This window comes from Halichoerus grypus, chromosome 14 (assembly GCF_964656455.1).
Source record: "Halichoerus grypus chromosome 14, mHalGry1.hap1.1, whole genome shotgun sequence".
Classification (NCBI taxonomy): Eukaryota; Metazoa; Chordata; class Mammalia; order Carnivora; family Phocidae; genus Halichoerus; species Halichoerus grypus.
This window is the reverse complement of record NC_135725.1, coordinates 24,239,986-24,266,271: the sequence shown is the minus strand read 5'-3', so window position 1 is coordinate 24,266,271 and position 26,286 is coordinate 24,239,986. Positions and strand designations below refer to the sequence as shown.

At 39.4% G+C, this 26,286-nt stretch overlaps 1 protein-coding gene across 2 annotated transcripts in view; it reads left to right on the top strand.

The window, feature by feature from the left end:
* Positions 1–15,297, top strand: part of UBQLN1 (ubiquilin 1) — a 51,472-nt gene extending 36,175 nt beyond the window's left edge. The window contains exons 4-11 of one of the 2 annotated variants that reach the window (XM_036090578.2): positions 16–278; positions 746–904; positions 1,081–1,315; positions 6,366–6,508; positions 9,695–9,778; positions 11,015–11,130; positions 11,366–11,534; positions 13,304–15,297. In XM_036090578.2, coding sequence (XP_035946471.1) covers positions 16–278; positions 746–904; positions 1,081–1,315; positions 6,366–6,508; positions 9,695–9,778; positions 11,015–11,130; positions 11,366–11,534; positions 13,304–13,456 — 1,322 coding nt within the window. In that variant the 3' untranslated portion in view covers positions 13,457–15,297. The remainder of the gene's footprint in view (positions 1–15; positions 279–745; positions 905–1,080; positions 1,316–6,365; positions 6,509–9,694; positions 9,779–11,014; positions 11,131–11,365; positions 11,535–13,303) is intronic. The other variant, XM_036090579.2, reaches the window with a different exon arrangement.
* Positions 15,298–26,286: the final 10,989 nt, after the last annotated feature.

Here is a 26,286-nt window from a genome sequence, read left to right as displayed (position 1 = left end):
CCTTTATCTTCTTAGGTGGCCTTGGAGGGCTTGCAGGTCTGAGTAGCTTGGGTTTGAATACTACTAACTTCTCTGAACTACAAAGCCAGATGCAGCGGCAACTTATGTCCAATCCTGAAATGATGGTCCAGATTATGGAGAATCCCTTTGTCCAGAGCATGCTCTCAAATCCTGACCTGATGAGGCAGTTAATTATGGCCAATCCGCAAATGCAGCAGTTGATTCAGAGAAATCCAGAAATTAGTCATATGCTGAATAATCCAGATATTATGAGACAAGTATGTGGAAAGTTCTTTCAGCTCACTTAGCTAAAGAATTATATACTTAGTTCTCAATTTTCTGTGCTTAAGGAGCTTGCCTTTTGTAGATGGCTAAGCTACAAAAAGAAATAATGGTATTTGTTCAGGAAAACTCAACAACACACTAATTTGGACTATTTGAAATTTGAATTTTCTGCTGTATTTTAAAGATCACTGTAAACAGTTATTTTGCAGATTTAAGAAACAAAAAGAATCCAATTCAGGAGATGGGCATTCATTCACAACAGAGTGCTTCTTTCTTGGTGTTATTTGAATGTTAGATTGAGGTGACATCCAGCAGGAATTATTGGAAATAAGTTTCCGATTTAATTATTGAAGACTGCTAATTCATAGTTAGAAAACTTGTAAACAAATCAGCTGTAGTGGTGAATAGCTAAATTAATTCATGTGTATTTCAGTGCCTTATATGGATATCTTTTTCACAGACATTGGAACTTGCCAGGAATCCGGCAATGATGCAGGAAATGATGAGAAACCAGGACCGAGCCTTGAGCAACCTAGAAAGCATCCCAGGGGGATACAATGCTTTACGGCGCATGTACACAGATATTCAGGAACCAATGCTGAGTGCTGCACAAGAACAGGTGATAATGCAGGCCCCTAGGGCGTAGGCCAAAGGGTACTTCCTGTTTTAACACAAATATGTGTGTGATTGAAGGGTACCTTTATATGGGGAATACAGTTTTCATTCAAAAAAGAGTTCTGTATCTAATTTAAAACAAAAGCTTATTCTTTATGATTTTTGTGTCTTTTATTACAGTTTGGTGGTAATCCATTTGCTTCCCTAGTGAGCAATACATCCTCAGGTGAAGGTAGTCAACCTTCCCGTACAGAAAATAGAGATCCATTACCCAATCCATGGGCTCCGCAGGCTTCCCAGAGTTCATCGGCTTCCAGTGGGACCACCAGTGCTGTGGGGGGCACTGCTGGGAGTGCTGCCAGTGGCACTTCCGGGCAGAGTTCATCTGCGCCAAATTTGGGGCCTGGAGTAGGAGGTAGGCTCATAACAGCTCACACTGTTTTTCTTTGTTATCCTCACTTATTTGAATAATGAAAACATTTTTTATACTGTTACTCTTTGTGCTGTGTGTGTGTGTGTGTGTGTGTGTGAAGTAACTTTTATGAATTATCTTTTCATGTTGCAAGTATTTTAATGGAAGTTTTAAATATGTAGTGATTAGTATTAATCACTTGTGTGCATTATAGTGGAAAGGGTTACTGATGAGATGACCACCCACTTCTCCCAAAACTATCTTATGGATGGTTTTGGGAGAAGTGGGTGGTCATCTCATTTCAACAGTAGGAAAACTGAAGTGCAGAGAGAATACAGTTACCTGTGGACTCCCTATTGGAGCATGTGTTTTCTTGGCTTTAGTCTAGTTTCTATGGTAGATTGGTGGATTCTCACACTCCAGTCCTAAAACCAGGGCTAAATGGGCTGGATCAGAGCACCTGCCAGCTTTGTTACAAGTCCGATTCCCGGGTCCTAACCTCAGACCTCATGGATTGGAATCATCTACAGTGGCTTTAAGATCTGTGTATAAAGCTGCTGGAGATTCTGATATGTGAACAGGTTAGGAATTTACTTTTGATCATTTCTCCGTAGACTAGACTCAATAAATGGAAGTCCTTTTGTCAGCTATTCAGATGATAAGCATTAGGTCTAAAATCTGTAGCTAGAGTGATGATTTTAGTCCTCGTGCTTGGCATGGAAATGAGAAGAAATGAAAGCATGGGGCCACTTCCCTCAGGTGAGAAGGACTTGGATGTGCTTTCAGAGATGGCTGGTGTTTGGCAGAGGGAGTCGAAAGGTGAGGTGCTGGATGAGGAATTTTTCAAAAGGTCATTACTGAGAGAAGTCATAATGGAGAGTCATTGGTGGTCACTGTAGTAGATATTCTTTATAGACCATAGTGGGTATCATGAAGTTTTTGAATATAATAAAGAGTTGATAAAAATTGAAGTATTGCCATTTTTAAAAATTGAACTATATTTGACATAGCGTTAGTTATTCCCAAATGATCACCACAGTAAGTCAGTCTAGTTCACATTGAAGTAATACCATTTTTAATCAGGAAAAAAATTATCCCATTCTGTTACTTAAGCTATGTTAAACTATGTTTTTGATTCTTAAACTATGTTTTGAGAGAGATACTTTATTCACATTTCAAAGATCTTAGAGCAGACAGAGCAAAGATTTAATCAGATTTCCTTTTTTTTTTTTTTTTAAGATTTTTATTTATTTATTTGAGAGAGAGAATGAGAGAGAGAGCATTGGGGGGGGAGGGTCAGAGGGAGAAGCAGACTCCCCGCTGAGCAGGTAGCCAACGTGGGACTCGATCCCGGGATTCCAGGATCATGACCTGAGCTGTAACCAACTGAGCCACCCAGGCACCCATGAATTGCTTTTTTTTAACTATAGCATGGTTATCTACAGTAACAACTTTTGTCAAAAAATCAGCTTTGTGACTTTTTATTCAGATTTTTTACGTAATGGCTTGATACTTTAAGATTTCATGTTATTGTTTCCATCAAAGGAGAACAAAAAACAGCAAAAGGCAATGGATTCTGCTGGCCTAACAATTTGTTGGTTTTTTTTTTAAGATTTTTTTTTTTTTTTGGCCTAACAATTTGTTAGCATAGTGTACCTTATTGTGATTTTTTACTCAACTCTTTGCAGTTACATACACACATATATACACACGTACCTGTAAAGATAAAACTCTTGACTCTTCTTTTGCCCTGTAAGCACTTACTCTAGAAGGTGAGGAAATCTTAGAGCAGGAGTCAATAGATTTTTCCTGCAAGGGGCCAGGTAATACTTTAGGCCTTGCATATCAAGAGCAAAGTGATAATATTATGAGAGAAAACACATTACGATAAGTAAAAATTGAGTGTAATACTTTTTCATATGTACCTACTAATGATAGGAATGGAATTCTTTTTTAGGGATGACATTTGCTAATTGATGTTCACAGTGTTTTCCTGTTGTCAAAATCAAATTGCATGTTCATCTGTTAGTGTGATGTGTAATGAGATTTTACTTAAATACGTACTTATTCCAAAAGTATATGATTTTAGTGGCATAGTCATCAGTTGGAAGCATTTATAGGATTCTGTTAGATTCTTCTTTGCCTTTAACGTGTCTTTGCAGATTAATCACTTCCAATTGAAGGTTAGGTGGTAGGACCTCAATTACACAGTTAAATGAATTTTGAAATGTGGAGATTTTCTTTGCACTTGTATTGAGGCCCAAAAAATGCTGCTGTACCGTAGTATGATCTAAAAAAAATATCTGCTGTAAATTTGTGGGAATGGAGATCTCATTTTAACTTTTGACAGCAAGAGAATGTATAAAGCACCTTGACGTTGTCGTTTAAACAGTTTCTGCTGTTGTCAAAATCACTTCACCGCAGTATGAGTTTCACATGTTTGCATGCCGTTTGCCTTATAATTATGGGTAGAATTCATTGGGAAACATTACCAAGTCTCTAGCAAAAGATAATTTCCAGAGTCATTTGGTGTTTGGTAATGGTGGTTAAGTGGTTCAGAATTTCAGTCTTAGCCTTTAGCTAAAAAAAATTTTGAAGTAAAACTTTACCTCTTACAAAACAAAAACTTGACCTCTGGTAAGCCATCAAACTGCTGCTGTGTGGTTGGACAAGTCAGGATATTTCTGACAAAAATTCATGGAATTGACTGTCTGACTATCACGAAGTTCACAAGAGTGACATGGTGTTCACCATTCATACTCCTACTGGTTGAATAACATGACAGTTCAAAATATTTTCCGGAGTACCTGCTGATGAATAAGACAATGAATAACCATATTTTTAAAATACCTAATGTTTTTTTATAAGCTTTCTTTATTTGACTAATCCTTTTAGTCCTCCACATGTTTTCATCATCATCAGATATGCACATCTTAGCTGATTCTATTTCAGTGGTTGCACTGAATTAATATTTTCTCAACTTTGAAAGTAGTTTTTTGCCTGTAGTTCTATGCAGACTGTTTATAAAAGCTAATTTTTCAGTCACTTTAAATTTGGCATTGACTTCTCAAACAACTGAGCAGTAACATCTGTCAACTCATTAAAAACAAAGGAATACCACTCAGAAAAATTTGCATTGTTTAATTGAATATTGATGCTGTGAGCCCAATGTCCTTAACTTTTGAGAAATTGTTCTCCTTGAAAGGCTAATGGATTTAAACGAGTTTATTTTCTCTGGACACATTTATATTTGGCTGCTGCAATCAGGATTTCATTAAGCATGCCAATTAATCACTACTAGTATACTTACTGCTTTCCTTTTTGGCTAACAAATAAGCCACTTGGCAAATTAACTGGTTGTAGGCTTATTTTCATTTTTTATTTCTGTAAAGAAATCTGGCTATGATGAGATGGCTGCATTTTAAATTTTGTATTTTCCTGACTGTTGCTTACCTCTGAGTTGGGAATACTGTACTGTGATGAGTGCTTAGTCTAGCAATGTTGAAGTATATCGTATTCCTTCAGTGTCATTGCATAAAAATACAGTGCTTTACCATCTCATTTGGTAAAATAATCCATGCTCCATTGTGCCTTAAAAGCACGATATTTGTAGTCCAACTTTCTCTCTTTCTTCTTGTTCTTATGTGATTGGTATATACTGGTAGTTAAAAAATAACAGCATGCTACAGCGATAGTGTGGTGCACTGAGCCGCAGTAGGAGAGGGCCGTTCACAGCCTCTGTTGGAACTACTCGGTCTTGGTTGTACACAAGCAGCCATAGACTGTGAATGCCTTAGCAGGACTGTGTTCCAAGAAAATGTTATTTAGGGACACTGAAGTTTGAATTGCATATAGTTTTCACATTTCACAAAATAAATTTTTGTTTCTTCAACCATTCAAAAATGTAAAACCATTTTCAGTTTGTGGGTTGTACAGAAACAGGTCATGGGCCATATTTGCTCTGCAGGCTGTTTGTCAACACTTGGGTTAGAATATTCTTAGACTCCAGGATGTCGAAAATAACCTAATTGAAACAACTTGAGAAAATAGGGAAAGAAAAGAATGATTACCAAAAAACCCCCAGCAAAATTAAAATAAACTAGAAAAATAAATGGGAAGTGTCAGTGTTTTAAGCCTGATCAAATTACACTGGATGGAATGAGAGCAGAAGGGAAATGAAAAAAATGAGTTAAGTTTGCATATAATGAGTTTGAGAATATATTTGAGGTTGAGTATATCTAGTCATCAAGTGAAAATCTGGTTATGTGTTGAGCAAATTAGTTTTTAAAGAAAGTTGAATTTGCATAAACTTAGCTATAGCTCTTAGCAAAAAAAAAAAAATAAGTAACAAGCACTTTTTGCGCATTAACTAATTTAATTGTCACAACCTGCCCTGTGCAGTAGATACTCTTTATTCCATTTGACAGATGGGGAAACTGGAAGTATGAAGAAGCCAAATAACTTGCCCAAGGTTACGTAGTTAGATTAGAGTTGAACCCAAGTAATCCGGCTCTAGTCACTGTTCTTAGTCTGTGCTCTGAAATGTTAAATGTGCCTGCTATTTTGCTGAGTGAGTGTCAGTACTGAGTTAAAATGGGATGGAGGCTGCATCTGTGGCTTCCTGGATATGAGAGGGCTTCCTTTCTTTAAGTATGAGCATATCAAATGCTGGACGTGATTCTTCTAATTAAGCAGTCTTAGAGGAAATGTTGGCCCAGACTTACTCTCTATATGGGATTTTCAATAGTAATTTCGACTATATCTAATTTTTGCTTCTTAAATTGACTTTAGAACCTAGCCTTTCCATTAGATGTGATTTTACTGTAAATGTAACCAGAATGTTTAATATCATAAACCCTCCTTTACAGGTATATGTTGAGTGTGTAGTTTTGGAGATCTTAGTTTTAAAATTCTTTCTTGGTTCCATTGATGAGTAAAATGTATGCTCATCTGCATTTCCTAAAATTACACATGGTATATATTGTATTTTAAAGCTTTCACTTTTATGTGTCTTTTCCTTGATACAATGTCTTTTTTTTTAACAAACTTTCAGCTAGTATGTTCAACACACCAGGAATGCAGAGCTTGTTGCAACAAATAACTGAAAACCCACAACTTATGCAAAACATGTTGTCTGCCCCCTACATGAGAAGCATGATGCAGTCCCTAAGTCAGAACCCTGACCTTGCTGCACAGGTGAGTTTGTAATTGTTATATTAAAAAGGACTGTGCAGTGTGAATTGAAATAGCCTAATCAAATAATTGTGATTTTGGCACATTTGGGTTGTGTTGTGTTACCTACTAGAAAAGTAGGTAAACTGCATCTCCAATATTTTGGACATTTCGTTTCTTTGCAGTAAACTAATTCTTCATATATAATTAAAACAGTTTCATCTCTGCTGTTTATTGGCTAGAAGGAAGTGTAGGTTTACTTTGTGTCTACATATGTTGATTTAGAAGATGAATACAAAGTTTTGGATTACTCTCCCTTTGGAAGATGTATTCTTTAGTGAAATTTAAATCTTGAAAGTGATTAAGTGCAGTGTTAATACATTTCTTGGAATACTTGTATTTATTAGATCACATAGATTTTGAGTAATAGTCATGTTCAAAATAGCAGTTATAAAATAGCCTGAAATCATTTATTAAAGGCAGAGGGAGATTTGTGGGAACAGTATTCTCATTTTTTCCATTATAGATCCCCCCCCCAAAGATAGTATAATGGTATTTTATTAATTTATTCATTTTCTAACTTGATTTGAAGAGACCATAACTAAGGGAATTAGAGGACCTCAACCCTGGCTGAACATTTATAGGATCACTTTGGGAGCTTTAAAGTTAAAAAAATCTCTCCAGCCTGAGAGATTTTGGTGTAATTACATTGCATTTCCCCTCTCCCTGAAGTTCCCTGGGCAATTCTGATGTGCCCCTAGGTTAAGAACAACTGGGCTTGAAAAACCTTGGAGAATATTAAATAACCTTGATCATTTGTAGTTTATATTTGCTGGGTATTAAAAATGGCTTCTATAAAGTGTTAGGGATTATAAATATTTTCCTTTATTTTTTATTATTATTATTTTTTAAAGATTTTATTTATTTGACACAGAGAGATTGACAGCTAGAGAGGGAACGCAAGCAGGGGGAGTGGGAGAGGGAGAAGCAGGCTCCTGGCCGAGCAGGGAGCCTGATGCAGGGCTTGATCCCAGGACCCCTGCTTAATGGGGGAGGGGGATGAAGGCAGACGCTTAATGACTGAGCCACCCAGGCACTCCTATTTTCCTTTATAGTGTATTCTCATTTCCAAAATTCTAAAAGCTTTTAAAGTTAATCACTTTTCTTTCTTCATTATGTCAAACGAAATGGTTTTTATTTTCTAAAGTCTGGAACCATATTGATTCACGTATATAGCATATATCTTTGCATTATAATCCTCAGTGATAACTTCTGCCCTCTTGATATTTGTGGAATTGGAAACAAAGAACAAGTTTTTAGGTGGATTTTTGTATACTCTTGTTTTACTCATATAAAATTATCTGAGTTATTAGTATTAAATGCTCAACTTACTGTGATCATAGCACTTTTGTTTATTTTTAGGTGAATTTTTGTATACTCTTGTTTTATTCATATAAAATTATCTGAGTTATTAGTATTAAATGCTCAACTTATTGTGATCATAGCACTTTTGTTTAAAATGTGGAAAATAAATATGTTGTGATGGTATTTGTATGTTTTTAAATGTCTGTTTGATTAATTAGCACTGAATGTGCATCTTGTTTAAAAATTTTGACTTTAATAAGCACATTCCCAGCCATTTAATTAGAACAACAACATTATGAAGTGACTTGAGCACTTTGATATATTGTTTTTTCACTCTAAAGCAAAAGAGGGCTAGATATGGATGTCTTTTATTGTAGACAGTTTAGAAATGTTTACAGCGTACTCTGGTTATCAGCAAATTAAAGTTTTTTAGTTTCTCTATTCTGATTTTGATTTTTAGATATTCAAAAAAGTCTTAGCATATAAAATGTATTGTTGTATAGTCGGGTAAGTTAGGAAGAATATCTTAAACGAGATAATGCTTTTCTGAGAAAGAATGAATCAGTTTAAGATGCCATGCTGTCTCAAATGACATGAATCCTGAAAGATAATGTGATAACTTTATTAATCTGTTCATAATAAAAAGTATTTTACTGGAGCCAATAAAGAAGCGGGTTTATCTCAAGTTCGTATTTTATTTACTGTGAATTTTATTGGTCACTTTGAAACAAATACTGTATATCCATAAAACACTGACTTCCTCCTACTTTTGTTATTTTGTTGAAATTAAATAATCCACTTTGTAACAATAGATAAAGGAGGGAAAGTGGAATTCTCTCTACTTCTAGTGTGTACATATAATTAATTGCTCTCAAATATGGTTAACTACTTGAGGGCAAGGATCATTTCACTTTACCCTCCAGACTTTGGACTGGTAAATAGGTGATCAGTAAATCATTGTCAGTTGACTTTTCACTCCTGGGGAAAGTGATAAAACTTTCATCTTTTTCAAAGCTATGAGAATTAGTTTCTGGTTATGCTGATCGTGTATCGTCAACATTTTAACGTTAATATTGACCCTGACTTTAATTCTTAACACCTGTGTGAACGTTAGGAGGCATGCCAGTTTCCTCATCTCTGGTGGTAGTGAGGTGAAATCCAGAGGCTAATCTTGGTGTTCTCAAACGGATTTACATCTTTAAGGTCTTAACACATTTTAATACTAGCCCCAGAGATCTCTTGGTGCTAGTCCTGGGCCGATTTTCACCTAAGCAGCTCCATTTCTCTGGCAGGGTGGTTGCTGTTCTGTGGTGTTATTTTTCTGGACCTAATACTAGCTGTTTTGCAGTAGGCAGGTAGATAGATACAGTGGTTCCAGATCTGGGTTTTTCTCTGTGCTTGCCACTTGTGTGTTGAGGTGTCTGAGCAAGCCATGTATCGTTTCATGTATTGATGCTTATGTTTATTTTGTCAGTGTAGCAGCAAATGTATCCTCCTGAATGCCAGTTACCCCCATTTTTTTTTCAAGGGCAAATACTCATCTTTGCTCAAGGAAAATCCTAAGAGAATGATTGTTTTTACTTTTTAGGATATTGCATGTCATTATCATAATCATTCTCATTGAGAGAGAAGATGCCTCATTTTTTGTTTTTTTGTTTTTGTTTTTGTTTTTTTCTGGAGATCCCTCTTGTAGACAGTATCTTCCCTTCTCCTTTTTTATTCATGTTCTACCTTCCTCCCTGTAAGTGCCAGGTTAGGCACTTGGGGGAAGATAGACTATTAAACAAGGTACATTACTTGTTTCAGATATTTCCAGTTAAAATTGTTTGAACACTTGCCCCATAGATGATGCTGAATAATCCCCTATTTGCTGGAAATCCTCAGCTTCAAGAACAAATGAGACAACAGCTCCCAACTTTCCTCCAACAAGTGAGTAAGAAAAGATGCTAGCTACCTTCGGTAATGATTTGCTTGAAAAAGTTTGATGATAAACATTTTCCATGCTCTTCTCTGGCTGATAGCAAACCATAGAAGTTAGTTTGATAATGCTGTCAATTCGCAGAGAATTCAGCTTGATCTTAACTGAGCCCCATTTCACTGCTGACCTTTTGCTTATATTTCTTAAACATGAATTCTCAGGAAAGGACCATTTTGTTTTTGCTTTGAGGATTTAGGACTTTGAATGCTTCGTTAATACCATAAACCATTTCCTTTCACTTTACTAACTTTGAAGTGCATCATTGTGTCATGTTATGCTTTATGGTTTAACTAATCTCGAGTAATAGGAAGGAGCTACCCTGTTCTGTTTTATAGGTTTGGTTTCTTTGTAATGTCTTAATTCCTACAAATTAATGGAATGTCTCTTTTTTGAGGGGTAGATCTCATTTCCTCAGACTCGGAATTAGCACAATTAAAATTGTCAGTGTTGTCCTACAAGAAAGGTTTTATTATAAAAAAAAAGACAACTGGAGATTGGAATGGTATTTTACTATTTAAAAAGACAAGAGAAGTCAGTCTTGGTGTTTTGAAACTGGTAGTCCTAGGGCTTTTAAATATTATACAAATGATTCTTGGGCCTGTAAACCATTATCCAAGGTTAGGTATTGTCCTTGACCTCTTGTAATGAAGTTAATGTCAGCCTATCTTTTTTGGTCAGTCAGGTGGTGTATATTTGGAAGTAGTGAAGCTGAATTCAGGAGACACGTATTAACTTCAAATTTGGAACTACTGTTTTAGAGTGTATCTTACTGGTAAAATTGTTTAATCGGTAACAGATAACGCTCGGTCGGGAGGAATATGTGGCTTTTACCATATGTTACCACGTTACAGAGATTGTGCAGTTGGAGGTTGTCTCTTAGAAATAACACTTCTATCTTCTGTTGGAGAACGGGAACAGTTGTGACTTCCACAGTAGCTCCTGATTGTCTTTCATTCTGAAAAATGGCTTTCATGATGGACTTGGGAGGAGGTCAGTTAACAATTTGCACACTAGGTTTGCTGTTGAGGAGGAGGTGCTTGTGTTTATCTGGGGAAAGAAATTGTGGATTACCAGTGTCTGGGAGTAAGGTTTTAGATTTTCTCCAGAAACATAGCAAAGAAACATTTAAATTTTACTTTCACTGATTTTAATTCCCTTGTTAACCACCTATTTTCTTTCTTCCTCAGATGCAGAATCCTGATACATTATCGGCAATGTCAAATCCTAGAGCAATGCAGGCCTTGTTACAGATTCAGCAGGGTTTACAGACATTAGCAACGGAAGCCCCCGGCCTCATCCCAGGGTAGGCTTATTTGGGGATGACTATGAAAGTGCATAGTGGTTACTTCTCTCTTAAATATCATTCTGCCTATTTTTGTTGAGATTGTTTTCAAGACTGAGTTTTCAAAGTTAGAAATGTTCATTTTAAGAAGATAACCGCTAACACTGTGTTAAATTGTAACTGATTTACCATCAGGGGCCTGGTCTGGCATCCTATTGCAGGAGCTTAGGTTTATTACCAATTTGTGCTTCCCTAGGTTTACTCCTGGCCTGGGGGCATTGGGAAGCACTGGAGGCTCTTCAGGAAGCAACGGTTCTAACTCTGCACCTAGTGACAACCCAAGTCCCACGACGGGAACCACTGAACCGGGACACCAGCAGTTTATCCAACAAATGCTGCAGGCTCTTGCTGGAGTAAATCCTCAGGTGAAGATTCTTTTCTGCTCACATTTGGTATTCCTTGTTGGAAATTTAGAAATTTCCACGAACAACCAAAAAAAGAAAAGAAAAAGGCAGTCCTTCAGGGTTTAGAGTATAATGAAAAGCACAATCTTATAAAACAGGCATTACAAAAATTATTGACTTTGGTGTACTATTAGACACTGAAGGAAACAGTTGTAGGGAAGAAATACTACAACTTTGCCTTATTTGGAAGTTGCCGTTTAAAATGCGTTTTTTAGAGTCCCTCTTTAGAAATTATTTGAAATATGTTGTATTTTATAAAAGTTTGTCAAGGAAGAATAGAAACTTGAAGATCCCAAATACCCCTGAACAACTATAACTACAGTTCTATCTAGTCCTTGTATTTTGACTTAAAGAAAAAATCCTCTCTCTCCCTGCCCACTGATACTTCCTGTGGTAACTTGTGTTACATATATAAACCTCACAAATATGGCTTAAAAATGTGAACTTCTAATAATGTTCTTACATCTGGAAACATTTATTAGCTTTACTAAGAATCTGCCCCTGTAATTCTGCATGGCAAAAAATAGAGCATGCTTTCTGATTTTAAGCCTTATTAAATGTAATAAACGGGCAGGGTTTTATCCTGTACAAGTATTTGGAGTCCCAATACTAACATAGCTTCTGGATCAGTATAATATTCATGGAATTAATAAGAAAAAAAGATTTTAGGTATTGGACAGAATTGTTACATAAGTTGAACAATCTACAGGCCTCCTTATTATCAGATTGGGCAGGATTGATTGATCCTTTATGTATTTTTGTCTTAACTTCATTTCTGAAGAAAGACTTGATGCAGCTGAATTGTCAGGAGTATATTCTGTGGGCCTGGAACTGGAACTCTCCTGAAGACTTGACTGGCCAGTGCAGAAATTGAATGCACATTCTTTTTTTTTTTTTTAAAGATTTATTTATTTGAGAGAGAGAGCATGAGAGGGGGAGGGTCAGAGGGAGAAGCAGACTCCCTGCTCAGCAGGGAGCCCAATGCGGGACTCAATCCTGGGACTCCAGGATCATGACCTGAGCCAAAGGCAGTCGCTTAACCAACTGAGCCCCCCAGGCACCCTTGAATGCACATTCTAAGCTTCATTCGAACTTTAGAATTTTGTACATGAGGACACTGGCTTTTATATTTACCCAATTGGTCAATAACTACAAAATAAATCATTAGTTCTGAACTATTTGCATATATACATTTAAGTTTCCTGCATTTTCGTCAGCTTCTTAAATATATCTAATGTAATGGATGAGGTTTATTACGCGATTTTTTCCAAAGATTTTATGTATTTATTTTTGAGAGAGAAAGTGCATGTGCAAGCGGGGGGGTGGGCAGAGGTAGATGGGGAGAGAGAATCTCAAGCAGACTCCCTGATGCAACGCTGGGCTTGATCTCATGACCCTGAGATTGTGACCTGAGCTGAAATCAAGAGTCGGACGCTTAACCGACTGAGCCACCCAGGGATCACCCCAAAAGCGATTTTTTTTAAAGCAGAGTTTTGTGTTCTGTTTGACAGGGTTAAGTATAAATTAGATTATTTAAAAACAAAATTCAGTGCTAATGGACTTTTAAATATGTTGACTATGTTTCAAGAGAGGCAGTGCTTTTATAGCTTGTAGACCAGCATATTTGTAAAAGAGCATTTAAAACTTTTTAGAGGTTATCCAGGTGTGACACAGACTGATTTTCCTTAGAGTTTTGGTTAGTGTTTTTTTTTTTTTTCTTCCTTTAACAGTTACAGAATCCAGAAGTCAGATTTCAGCAACAACTGGAACAGCTCAGTGCAATGGGATTTTTGAACCGTGAAGCAAACTTGCAAGCGCTAATAGCAACAGGAGGTGATATCAATGCCGCTATTGAAAGGTTACTGGGCTCCCAGCCATCATAGCAGCATTTCTGTATCTTGAAAAAATGTAATTTATTTTTGATAACGGCTCTTAAATCTTTAAAATACCCGCTTTATTTCATTTTGACTCTTGGAATTCTATGCTGTTATAAACAAACCCAATATGATGCATTTTAAGGTGGAGTGCAGTAAGATGTGTGGGTTTCTCTGTGTGTTTTTGTTTTTGTTTTTGTTTTTAACAGTGGGAATCAATGCTTTTTCATTTAAGGCTACTGCATGCATCAAACACTTCTGCATTTATTGTAATTTTTTTTAAAAAATCACCTTTTATAGTTGGGTGAACAGATTTTTGTCCTGCATCTGTCCAATTTATTTGCTTTTTAAACATTAGCCTATGGTAGTAATTTATGTAGAATAAAAGCATTAAAAAGAAGCAAATCATTTGCGCTCTATAATTTGTGGTACAATACTGCTTATTGTGACTTTGGCATGTATTTTTGCAAACAAAATGCTGTAAGATTTATACTACTGACAGTTTTTGCTTTATTTGTATACAATGTAGTATGCACAGTTGGGATTGCATTTCTAGAAACAAACTGCAATAGATTATCTGAGCAAAGCACCTGTAACCAAAAAAGTGAAGATAAGGAAATATTTTAAAGCTGAGTATTTCCTAATTGTGTAGAATCTTACAGCATCTTTGGTAAACATCTCTCAGCAAAAGTGCCGGTTAGTCAGGTTTGTTGAAAATATAGTAGAAAAGCTGATTCTGGTTCTCTCTTAAGGACATTTAATTGTACAGACAACATAATGTAACATTGTCTCAACATTCACAGATTGACTGTAACTTACCCTCATCTTTGTGCAGACTGAAGGAGCACTGTAGTATAACCCAAAAGTGCATTTGCCTAGGACTTTTCAGCTTCTCCCATAGGTAGTTCAGCAGGCATTACAATTTGTAATTGAAATGTTGCTTTCACTGAAAGTGTCTTGATGTTTCAGTTATTTTTAATTGCCATATAAAAATAGAACTATCTTTTGGGTTTATCAGTTTTCTCATGCACAGGCAATACATGAATTTAAAATGATTTGTGAGCCACTTGTTTCTGAAGTGTTTTGGTAGTTCTATTAAGAAATAGTTAAATATTGTGCTTTTCAGAGCCTCAGAGAAGGGGAACTGGGGGCGGGGGGTGGGGATCTCTCCTGGATTGGGCCAGCCTAAATAATACTGGCAACCAAGATTCTGTTAGGATTTCTGTGCATATAGTGTAGTAAAGAGGTATCATTCAGGGGTGAAAAACAAAGAGCCGTTTTAACAATGTTGAGTACATTTGGCTGTGCTGCAGCCTTTTTCTTCCCTCCCCAAAGAAGTTCTTTTTGCCTAACTCTCAAACTGTTGGGGTGTGGTACATTCCTTTAGGACCAATTAAAACATAACTTTGGGGTCAGTAATATATTTGGCTGACTCTGGTTCAGTATTCTCTTAGGTCGTTATATTCTCATGTACAGTTACAGGAAATTAAAATGTTAAAGTAACCTATGATGAGTTCAGACCAATAAAATCAAGGGAAATACAAGCTGAATTCCATTACTTCTGTAAGTTGCTTGCTATTAAAAAAGGTCAAGAGGCCAGGTTGCCCACCAGCCCATGCACTGTTCTGACACTTTCCCCAGGAGGAAAACATGAATGATGGTCAAGGTGGAGGCATGACTAGAGGAGGTTGTTAAGGATGATACTCATGTGTCTTTGCTCTCTCTGCCTTATGCCTCAGTCTGGTTCAAAAACTTTTGTACTGGCGAATGGTGGTATACAGTGTGGGATAGTGTCATAACCAATTTGACAGTTTATTAATCACAAAATAACAATAAATCTCTAGCTTTTACACTTGGTTTGTCTTGCCTCTTTTGTAGAAAGAAAAGGATGTCTTCAGTTTACTTTCTCTCATCATGTCCTTTGAAGACCACTGGAGTTGATTTACCCCAGATTTTATCACAATTCAGATCATTCTTTATCAGTTTTTAAGTTTCCCCAGTTAAAATCTGTGTATACACTGTTTCGTGTATTAAAAAGATAACCAACTGGCATGTCAGCTGACCTGAGCTCTGCTTGCTGTTTTTGGTACCTAACTTGTTATTTGACTTTGAGTAAAGACATCATGATTTCTTGTAACAGGGCTGGCGAGGCCTCGTTCAGCACACTGGATTGGGTGGTCTCTTGAGTACCTTCCAGCTGCTGTAGTGGTACTGTGTTGTTGTTGTTGTTTGGTTCTAGTATGTTTATCTTAGATCTAAATATCTTTTTAGGAGTTCAAAATACTTAAAATTCTCAAAAGCATTAAAAAGGCATTTAAAATATTATAGGCTTAAATTGTTCTCATGTTGGGTTATTTATTGCAAATTGAATCAAGAATAGAGTGGTGAAAATAACATTTCAGGATTTTATTTCCCAAGTGGAAGATTTGTGATAACTAAACAATGTGTAGTGAATATTGAGCACGATCTTATTAAATGACAGCTGGCCTCTGGGCATGTTCAGAATTGGAGTTGCAGACTTGGTTTCATGAAAGGAGTCTTTCGTTTGAGGACACATTATTACTGTGTTAATTTAGTAGGCAAATTACAACAAAATGAGGTGGGTAAAAATGTCACTAACATTAGTAATAGAAGTTAAGCTTGGCTGCATGTCTGTGTGCTTTTGCAAAACAAGAAAAGATGGTGTGGTTAAGGCAGGGAAATACTGCGTACTCTACTTTCTCTCTTAGAGATTGACATTAAACATGTTAACCAAGAAGCCCTGCATTAAAGAAATCTCTTTCAAGTTGTCTAATCCAGCCTTTTCCTATGTTCCACCATCCTTTTCACCAAACTGTTCCTCAGGGTAATGCTGTATGAACACACCTTGGGAAGACTGCCCTCAGCAAGCCTCCACTTCGCTGGTAGTGCACATGGTCCTCTTGTCTCTGTAATTTCATCTGTCGTCCTTGGTTTACAGAAGGCCGACCATTCCTTCTGGGCTCAGTTCTGAAGTTTTCCTAAACTTCGCTAACCAGTAATTAATTTACTCTGAACTCCTTAGCCTTTACTGTCAGCTGCTGCGTCTGTCCCTCTCAGTCTCCTTACAGCTCTGGGTTTGGGGTTTGTTTGTTTTAATGTTTTGGGTTTTTTTTTTCCTGCCCTGAAATTTTCTTGGTATTTTTTTTTAAGTAACATTAAATATTCTTGATTTCTTTGTATCATTCCTCTAATGGACCACAGGCAGCCATTGCCTCAGAAAGTTAATACTTATTGAACATCTGTAAGTATAGGGTTATTTTCTAGTTGTTCAAAGTATAACAGTAAATAAAACATGTCCATATGGGGTTTACATAGTAGAATGTAGGGAGACAGTAGTAAACAAAACAGACACATAGCCTGGTTAGATAGTAACAGAGGGCTTTGGTGAAAAATTAAGCAGAGTAAGGAGGCTAGTTCAGGAAGAAGGTGTTTCTATTTTATGTAGGCTAGTCCAAGAAGCACTCATTGAAACAGGGACATTATTTAAGTAGAGACTTGAAGATTATCTGTGAGGGTGAATAACTTTCCAGGAAGAGAGACAACTATTGAAAAGGCCCAGTAGTGGGAGTGCTCTGAGTGCTTCTAGAACATAGGAAGTTCAGTGTGACCGAGCAAGGTGAGCTAGGGGGAAAGTGGTATAGGGAATATGATTGGAGAGATGGGGGCAGGGGAGTGGCCTCAGATATGAGGACTTAATTACCCCAGTTTTTGTGTCCCATCCCCAGAGTTTCTAATTTACTAGGTTTGGAGGAGAATTTGCATTTCTAACAAGTTCCTAGGTGAGAACCACTGGACTAGGGGAACCAACGTGGAAGCAGGGAAACTGTTAGGAGGTAATAATTTTAGTGAGGGATCATATGGGCTTGGGCTTGGTAACAGTGGAGGTATTAAGTAGTAGTCAGATTTGGGGTATATTTTGAGAGCAGAGCCAGTAGAATTTACTGATGGATAAAACTGTGAGGTTAAGAGCAAGAGAGGTGTCAAACAGGGTGACAAGGTACAGACATCTATGGGGCAGAGTCTAAATCAAAATTTTAGTTTTGACGTATTAAGTAGGATATACGTGATAGGACATATAAGTGGACATAACGAGGCAGTTGGCGAGCGGTTCCAGCTACAGCCAGTGTATATGGTGTGTATATCTGCCGGTGTATATGTCTGGTACTGAAAGCCAAAGAACTAGGCCAGTGGTTCTCAACCAGGAGCAGTTTTGCCCCCCCAGGGGCTGTTCGCAATGTCTAGAGACACATTCTTTTTTAAGATATTATTTATTCATTTGAGAGAGAGAGAGCACAAGCAGAAGCAGAAGCAGAAGGAGAAGCAGAGGGAGAGGGAGGAGCAGACTACCTACTGAGCCGAGAGCCTGATGCGGGGCTCCATCCCGGGACCTGGAGATCATGACCCAAGCCGAAGGCAGACGCCCTAATGTCTGAGCCACCCAGGCACCATGGAGACACGTTCTTGACATCATGATTGGGGCTGCTATGGGCATTTAGTGAGTGGAGGTCAAGGATGCTACTAAACATCCTGAGATGCACAGGACAGCTCCCACAACAGATTTATCTGGTCCAGAATGTTACAGTGCTACGGTTGAGAAATCTTGACCAGATGAATTGTAGAGAATGTTGATAAACACACTTTGTGAGGATTGAGGCCTGGTTTGCTCTAACTTCACGTTCAGGGAGAGGAGAGGAAACCCATGAAGTAGACTGGAGAGGCCCTGAGAGCAAGCAAGGCATTTTTTCACAAGGAGAAAGATGGTAAATGAACTGTTACATGCTCTTACTTTATATACCCATCATGGTTTGAATATTAATCTCCAGATTCGTAAAGATAGCTACCCCGCTCATGACTGTGATAGGGGTTTTATAGAGTGATGAGGGTAAAATTCTGGTGAGAGCGGACTGTAGAGATACCAGGAGACACAAGAGTTTTGAAGCAAAGAGAATCAGAGAAATGGGGGCTAAATAACTGTGATAAGGAGAGTGGTGTAGAGGAAGTTTACCTTTTGTATTTTTTTAAGATGGGAAGTACTATAACCTATTTGTCTTCTAATGTGGTGATTGTGTGTGTGTGCGTGTGCACGGGGGGTGAGGGGGGAGCTGATTTAGGACGAGAATATGGGATAATTGTTTTCTACCAAAAAGTAAAAAGAGAAAAGAATTACTAGCTTTTGATCCCCGGAATAGATTTTATAAATTAAATAAACAAGCACATACCCCTTTGTTACATAGGCTGAAGTGTGAGGGAAAGGGTTCTTGGTCTCTCCAGCCATTTTCCTCAGAGCTGCCTTTCCTTGCCTGCAGGAGGAGTATTACCTTCCCAGCCCATCTGAAATATTTTTTATGGGCAACCGTTCAGAAGTGGAACAAAAGCACCCCCCTCCCCACATTCTTGCTTTGGTGAGATTGGGGAGAATGAGGTCAAGGTTTCTTCCAGAACTGGACAGTGATGAAGCACATAGCTCAGACTGTGAATCCAATTTGAACATGTTAACATTTGTTTTATTTCAGACCCCCTGTTGTAACGTAACCTGCCCCAGATCCACAGCACCAGTGTGTCGTGCTTGCCCCACTCTATGCTTAAAACAGCTAGGCACATACTAGAGCTCCCAGGATAGTTTTCCTCAAAAGACCAGAGCTGAGATACTTGCTTTGTATTGAAGCTAGATTTTTTTTTTTTTTTGTAAGCTGTTTAGACACATTATCTGCTCCAAGAGAGGGAAGGGAATTTCCACTGTGCTGTGTTATCTGATGCTTCATAACAAGCTATCCCGCAGTATTGTAAGGGCTTGGTGAATACTGCTGGACTTGACTGGGTCTGGAGTATTTACTTTCAAGAGAACTTACTCACATGGCTCTGGAATTGCTACATGCTTTCACCTGGGAGTGTGGTTGGGGTCTCAGTTCCTCTGCACACAGGCCTTTCCACAGGGCTGTTTGTGCTTTTTTACAACATGGTTGGTAGGTTTCAAGATCAAGTATTTCAGGAAACATGAAAGCTGTCATTTTTTAAACGTCTGGGCCCCAAATTGGTCCAGTGTCATTTCTCCCATATTTTAATGGTCATTGTTGAAGCTTGGCCAGATTTAAGGGTCATAGGCCCCACTTCTTGATGGGTAGAATGTCAGACAATTTGTTGAAACTATCTTAATCTACCATACACTTATGATCTCAGGAGGGGAAAAATGTTAGAGGAGCATATTTTTTTTCTCCGATGTTTATTCTTTTCCCAGGAAGAAGTAGTAACTTACCTACTTGTAAAATACTGTGGAAGGAACTGTGTACACTTGCCTGAGTCTCTTTTCTAGTCTGATGTCCTAGCATATAGTAATAAGGTTAGTGAGATAGGCTCTGCTTTGTTGGGAGGGCCTGTGGATTGTTTTTTTTGTTGTTGTTTTTTGTTTTTTTTTTTTGTAAAAATTGTAGATGTAATAAAATGTAACAATTTTAAAGTGTATAGTGCTCTGGTATTAAGTACATTCAGTATTGTGCAACCATCACAATCATCGAGAACTTCATCACCCCAAAAGGAAACCCTATAGCCATCAAGCAGTCACTTACCATTTCCCCCATAACCCTGGCAACCACTAGTCTGCTTTCTGCCCAGATTTGCCTGTTCTGGGTATTTCATTTAAATGGATTTATATAAAATGTGGGCTTTTGTGTCTGGCTTCTTTCACTTAGTATGTGTTCCAGGTTTATCCAGGTTGTAGCATGTATCAGTACTTGATTTCATCACGGCTGAATAATACTCCATTGTATGGGGAGACCACATTTTATTCATCTGTTGATGGACACTTCCACCATTTGGATGTTGCGAATAATGCTTCTAACATAAGCATGTAAGTATCCATTTGCGTCTCGATTCTTTCAAATACATACTTAGAGTGGAATTGCTGGGTCATATATAGTGGTTTTAATTGTTAACTTTTTGAGGAGCTGCTTGTTTTCCGTAGCTGCACCATCTTTCATACCCACCAGCAGTGAACGGGCTCCAGTTTTCTCTCCATCCTTGCCAACACAAGTTCTTTTCCGTTTTTAAATTACAGCCATTCTACTGGTGTGAAATGGTATCTCACTGTGGTTTTGACTTCCATTTCCCTAAGGACTAATGAAGAGGATTTTTTTCTTGTGCTTTTTTTTTTTAAGATTTTATTTTTTTATTAGAGAGAGCACAAGCAGGGGGAGCGGCAGGCAGAGGGAGAAGCAGGCTCCTCACTGAGCAGGGAGCCCGATGCGGGACTCAATCCCGGGACCCTGGGATCATGACCCGAGTCGAAGGCAGATGCTTTAACCAACTGAGCCACCCAGGTGTCCCTTTCTTGTGCCCTTTTTATTGGCCATTGGTGTGTTGTCTTTATAGAAATGTTTAAGTCCTTTGTCTTTTTATTTACTTATTTATTTGAATGAGAGCAAGCGGGGGGAGGGGCACAGGGAGAGAGGGAATCTTTTTTTTTTAAGATTGATTTATTATTTGAGAGAGAAAGTGGGGGGGAGGAGCACAGGTATAGAGAGGGAATCTTTTTTTTTAAGATTTATTTATTATTTGAGAGAGAGAGAAAGTGTGGGGGTGAGGGGTAGAGGGAGAGAATCTCAAGCAGACTCCCTACTGAGTGTGGAGCGCGAGGGGCGGCTCAATGTCAGATACATGATTCACAAATATTTTCCCCCTTTTCTGTAGGTTGTCTTTCACTTTCTTGATAATGTTTTTTGCACGAAAGTATTTAATTTTTGATGAAGTCCAATTTATCTGTTTTATGTATTTATTTTTGTTGCTCTTGCTTTTGGTGGTATATTTAAGAATCCATTGCCAAATCCAAGGTCATAAAGATTTTTCTCCTGTGTTTTTCTTCCAAGAATTTTATCAGTTTAGCTCTTATGCATAGGTCATTGGCCTGTTTGAATTGGTTCTGCAGTCCTAGATTTGCAAAGGAAAGACTAAGAGTTCAACCCATTTCCATTCAAGAAAAAAAGAAAGAAAAAGAACAAGCACAAATAATGGTTCAAACAGAACGTGGTAACTAGAGGTTAAAATACAGCTAGTTGTAGACCATGCTCTTGGCCAACCTGAGATCTTTGGTTTTCCCAGAACAGTGTTGAAGTTCTTTATTTCCTCTTCTCGTACCTGTCTCCACTCTACCTGCATATACTACCATTCAATATGACCTCCATCTTCTAGTGATTGAAGTGTGATTTGTGTCCTACAATCTCACGTACTGTAGTCACCGTGAACACCGATCCCAATCTTATTGTGGCTTTGCTGGAAATCCCAAATACCACATATTAAGCAGGCAGTAGCTGCAGACCAGCCTAGCAAAGACATTCCGTGCAGACTTTGTGAAGAGGTGGCAGTTCTCAGCCCTGGCTTCACATCAGGATCAACTGAAGAGATTAAAAAATAAGCCCACCACGGACTAAGTGGAATTGTTCTGAGTGAAGTCAGGCATGATTTTGTAAAGCTGAAGTGACTGTAATGTGCTGCCAAGGTTAGAACCACGGATTTAAAGGGAAATGGGAATTGATTAGTCATTTAAGGCGGTGCTTCTCAACTTCATTGTGCATGCACATAACCTGGGATCTTGTTGCAATTCATATTCTTATTCAAAAACAAACTCAGAATGGATCCAAGACATAAATGTAAGAGCTACAACTATAAAACTCCCAGAAGAAACAAAGGTGTAAATCTTCTTAACTTTGGACTGGGCAGTAGTTTCTCAGATATGACACCAAAAACATAGGTAACCAATGAAAAGTAAGTTGGACTTTAGCAAACTTTAACTTCTGTGCTTCAAAGTTGATCAAGTAAACAAACCCCACAGAACTGGCAGATGATGTATCTGTTAAGCATCTAGTATCCAGGATATATAAAGAACTCTTAACATAACAATGAAAAGAGGAAAAAACAACCCAATTTAAAAAGGCACAAAGAATTTGAATAGACATTTCTCCAAAGATGATAAGCAAATGGCCAAATAAGCATATGAAAAGATGTACAACATTATTAGGGAAATGCACATCAAAACCTTAATGAAATGCCACTTCACACCTGCTAGGATGGCTGTAGTCATGACAAAGAGAAAGTGACAAGTGTTGGTAGGATTGCTGGTGGGAATGTAAAATGGTGCAGCTACTTGGAAACCAGTTCAGTAGTCTTTTAAAAGATTAACCACAGAAGCCCCAACTACAGAAGGAAGTGCTATAGATCCTCAGAGATTAATCCACTAGTTTGTTATTCAAGCCTCTGACCTCAGAGTGTAACCAACTACTGCAACCTGACCCTTTACTTAAAATGGAAAGCCTACTAATTTCTCACTTCTTGAGAATGGAAGTTCAGGTTAAACCCTCTGAGCTCTGTTTTGTGTCCTCAAGATAAATGTGTCAAATGTAGGCCTAAAAGACCTTCCTGACAAGTAGAGGGAAGAAAAGCAGTGCCTGTCATCCAGGAGCTGGCCTTACTACTAAAAGCGAGGTCTCTCTGTCCTTCTGAATAATTTCGCAGAATACCTACATGGCTACAAGACTGCTCTGTGACCTAAGTCAAAAGATCCATTTTGTAATCGTGCCTGCACACAGAGAAAAACATGAACGTCATCCGTTCCACAAAAGTGACCAAATACCTCCCTGTCCTGGACACGTCTTGATGAATGATCGCTTTTAGCCTCAGTTCATTTCTCTCACCTTACTAAGATACCCAATCATTCCCTACTTCCTCCATAGCTTCCTTGAATCCCCCCCCTCAAATCACCTAATGTGTCCAAAATATAAGTCCTTTTGTGACATCTTACTGAGATTCCCCCCATGGTGCTGAAGGTCTGTTCTCTGTTATGCAACGACAAATAAACCCAACTTGTATAATGCAGGTATGTTCCTGCATCATCTGGAGCTGAGTAGTGGCTGCCCTTTTTAGATAATGCATGCATTTTCTATTGTGCCATAGTCCTCACCATTCCCTAATGTCTGCTATATCTCACCATTATTGTTTTTGCTTAGGCCCCCTGGGCATTCAGATGTGCAGGTCCTACCATTGACTGTCACGATTTTGGGACATTTCCCCCACACAATCTGATTGGATCCTTAGTTGAGCTATGTGTTAGATATTCAGCTTGAGGTCTTGGGTCCTCCTGAGTGATGGCCCATGACTTTCCATCTGTAACCCAGAAAGTGAAATTCAGTTTCTATAGCATCTAAGGCCACTGGAGGAAACTCCACTGGAGGGATTGAAGATTGTCTGGAAATCGGCACCAGGCTGTATTTTACACCTGAGATTCTGTAAGGGTTGAAAACACCTCCCTACATTGAGGTCCAACACAACCTTGTAGGCTGGATGTCTAATATTCTACTCCTTGGTAATTATTGGCATTCACAATGCCCATAATAGAGTTAATACTTTAATTTCAATCATTTTGAACATACAGATTCGCTATTCAGTGAAGGGAGAATAAACAACTTGCATGGTAGTTTCAGAAATTAAAATCTGGTTGATGGTATCTTTGGTTAGGGCCAGCCTGTTTTAATTTCTCCCTTCTTGCACTCCCATCCACTGAAAGATAGTTTGCTCATCAGAGCAGTCTCTAGAGAGGCCTGGCCTGACAGTTCTGGAACTTTGGGGCAGCTGGTGGGGACACCCCGTAGTGGTGCCCTGCCCATGGTTACCCAGTGACTGTGTGGCAGTGTTGTGCCTGGAGCTCAGTCTCGTCCGGCTCCTGATGGCAGAGCTGGTGGACGGCAGATGTCCGAGTCCGGTCAGGCCCCCGGGCTGGGCGGGCGTGGAAGCAGACACTGGCAGCGGTTAAGAAGGACCTGTTAGAGCCCAAAGACTTAAGATTCACCTACCTAGCAGGGGTTCATAAGCTCCTCCACAGCCGGGAAGGCAGAGTGGGAGTTTGTCCTGTGGCCACGCGGCCTCGGACGCCAAGGGTGACAAGCGTAACGAGCTAGCATTCATTGTGTTGGCTGTGGTCTCCACACCGTGCGTGTACTCTCAGTTGTCACAACTTTATGAGGCAGGCGACGTCTTAGAGGAAAGGAAAACGTTGAACCTGAACTTCCTCCCGTGGAGTAGGGGGCAAGATGGAGAATTCCTGCCAGAGGGGGTGGTTAAGTGGTATTTACAGGGTGGAGAAAATCATTGGCATCTATCTGAGCCACAGCAAACAGGTCTCACCTGCCTCTTCTTTGCAGGTCATAGAGCCTGAGCAAGGGTATGGTCAGGACTGGGTGGGGAGCTGCCTTCCACTGCCCCCAACCCAGGGAGAGGACCCATGGCTGCCTGCCAGTGTTCTCAAGGGCTGGGAGACCGGTTTGTGCTTGTGGTGTTCCCCGGGGCCGCCAGAGGGCAGCACTGGCGCACGCCTTGGCCTCCCTGTGTCCGTCTCGGAATTTAAGCAGTGGTTCTCAACCCCAGGAGATCCAGTGCCTCTCTTCATTTTTAACAACTATTTTCTGATGTCCCACTTCCAGAAGTGAAACTGATGTCTAATAAAACTTACCCCAGCAAATAGTAAATATGATACCTTCCCTCTAAAGGAGAAAAAGGGAGTAACTTGTGATAAACTGAGTTTCAGTATGTAACACTTGGACACAGTTGCCCTAGACCAACACAGTGGAGCAGATGGGTGCTTGTGCCCATGGGCTGATCACTGTGAATGAAGAATTACAAACGCAGGTTGACGTAGGTGTGTTACATTCGTGACAGAAAAACACTGATTTTTCTGACATGGTAAACAACTCTAGGTAAAATTAAAAAAGAATACAGTTGTTCCTTTTTGGTACTCTGGAAATTTCAGTGTATATTATAACTGCAAAAACATTTTTATTTATGCATATAATAGCTTCTGTGCTCTTATAAGCAGGCTTTCTCACCAGGTCCTACGTGACAATCCAGTGGAATGAAAATCAGTTCTTTTTTGTGAGCAATGGCCTTCACTGAGAACTCTAGCCTCTGCCAGAGGATGTGAGATGCCCTGTCCTTCCACCCTGATGGAATCCACCCGAGAGCCAGAGCTCTGTGTTGCATGACAGGTCCGCAGACCCTGCGGAGTGCCCACCACGGTATCCAGTCCAGACTCACTGAGGACAGTGGACTGACTGGGTCCTTCCTCTGTGTCTGGGGGTGACTCTCAGCCAGCCTGAGTCTGTGGACTGGCCAGCCTGAGGGCTTGGACCCCCAAGTACTGAGGGCTGATGCAGACTGAAGCCAGGCAGGAGATGCCTCTCAAATCGCCCGGCAGAGAGGAAGATCTGAGGCTTCATGGTTTCTTAAGCAAGGTCTGTCTACCCAGAAGGGCCCTTTCATCCCCTGGCACCCCGGCACATATTCTCTCTGTAGTTCCCAAGACAGGCTGCATGCCCTTGTGGGAAAAAACGGGTAACTGGTTCCAAAGCTCACTTTCTGGGCAGGGCTAATCAGTGGCCCTGCAGAGTAGCTGCATTCTGGGGCTAGGACAGAGGTTAGGTTAGGATAGGGGGATAAGGACGCTTCTTTCTGGAGCCTCTGGGGGAAGGGCTGAAACGCAGCCTGCGCTGGCCCAGAACATACCAGGGCCTCCAGCCTCCCGCACAGCCTCACCCAGCCCAGCTGCCCCTGGCCCATTGCTGCCCCGGGGGGGAAGGTTCATTTCATGTCAGGCCATGGCGGCTCTGGTGCTCCTTCCTTGTCTAGAGTCCCCTGCTGACGACTTGTAGCAGCAAGAGGGCAGGTGGCTGCCACCAGTCTGGTCTCACAGGGGTCTCCGTGAAATGAGTGGGGACAGTTGGGTCAGTGAGTCCCATGCTTCATCCACTAAAGTTCCACCTCTGCAATTTTTTATATCCATG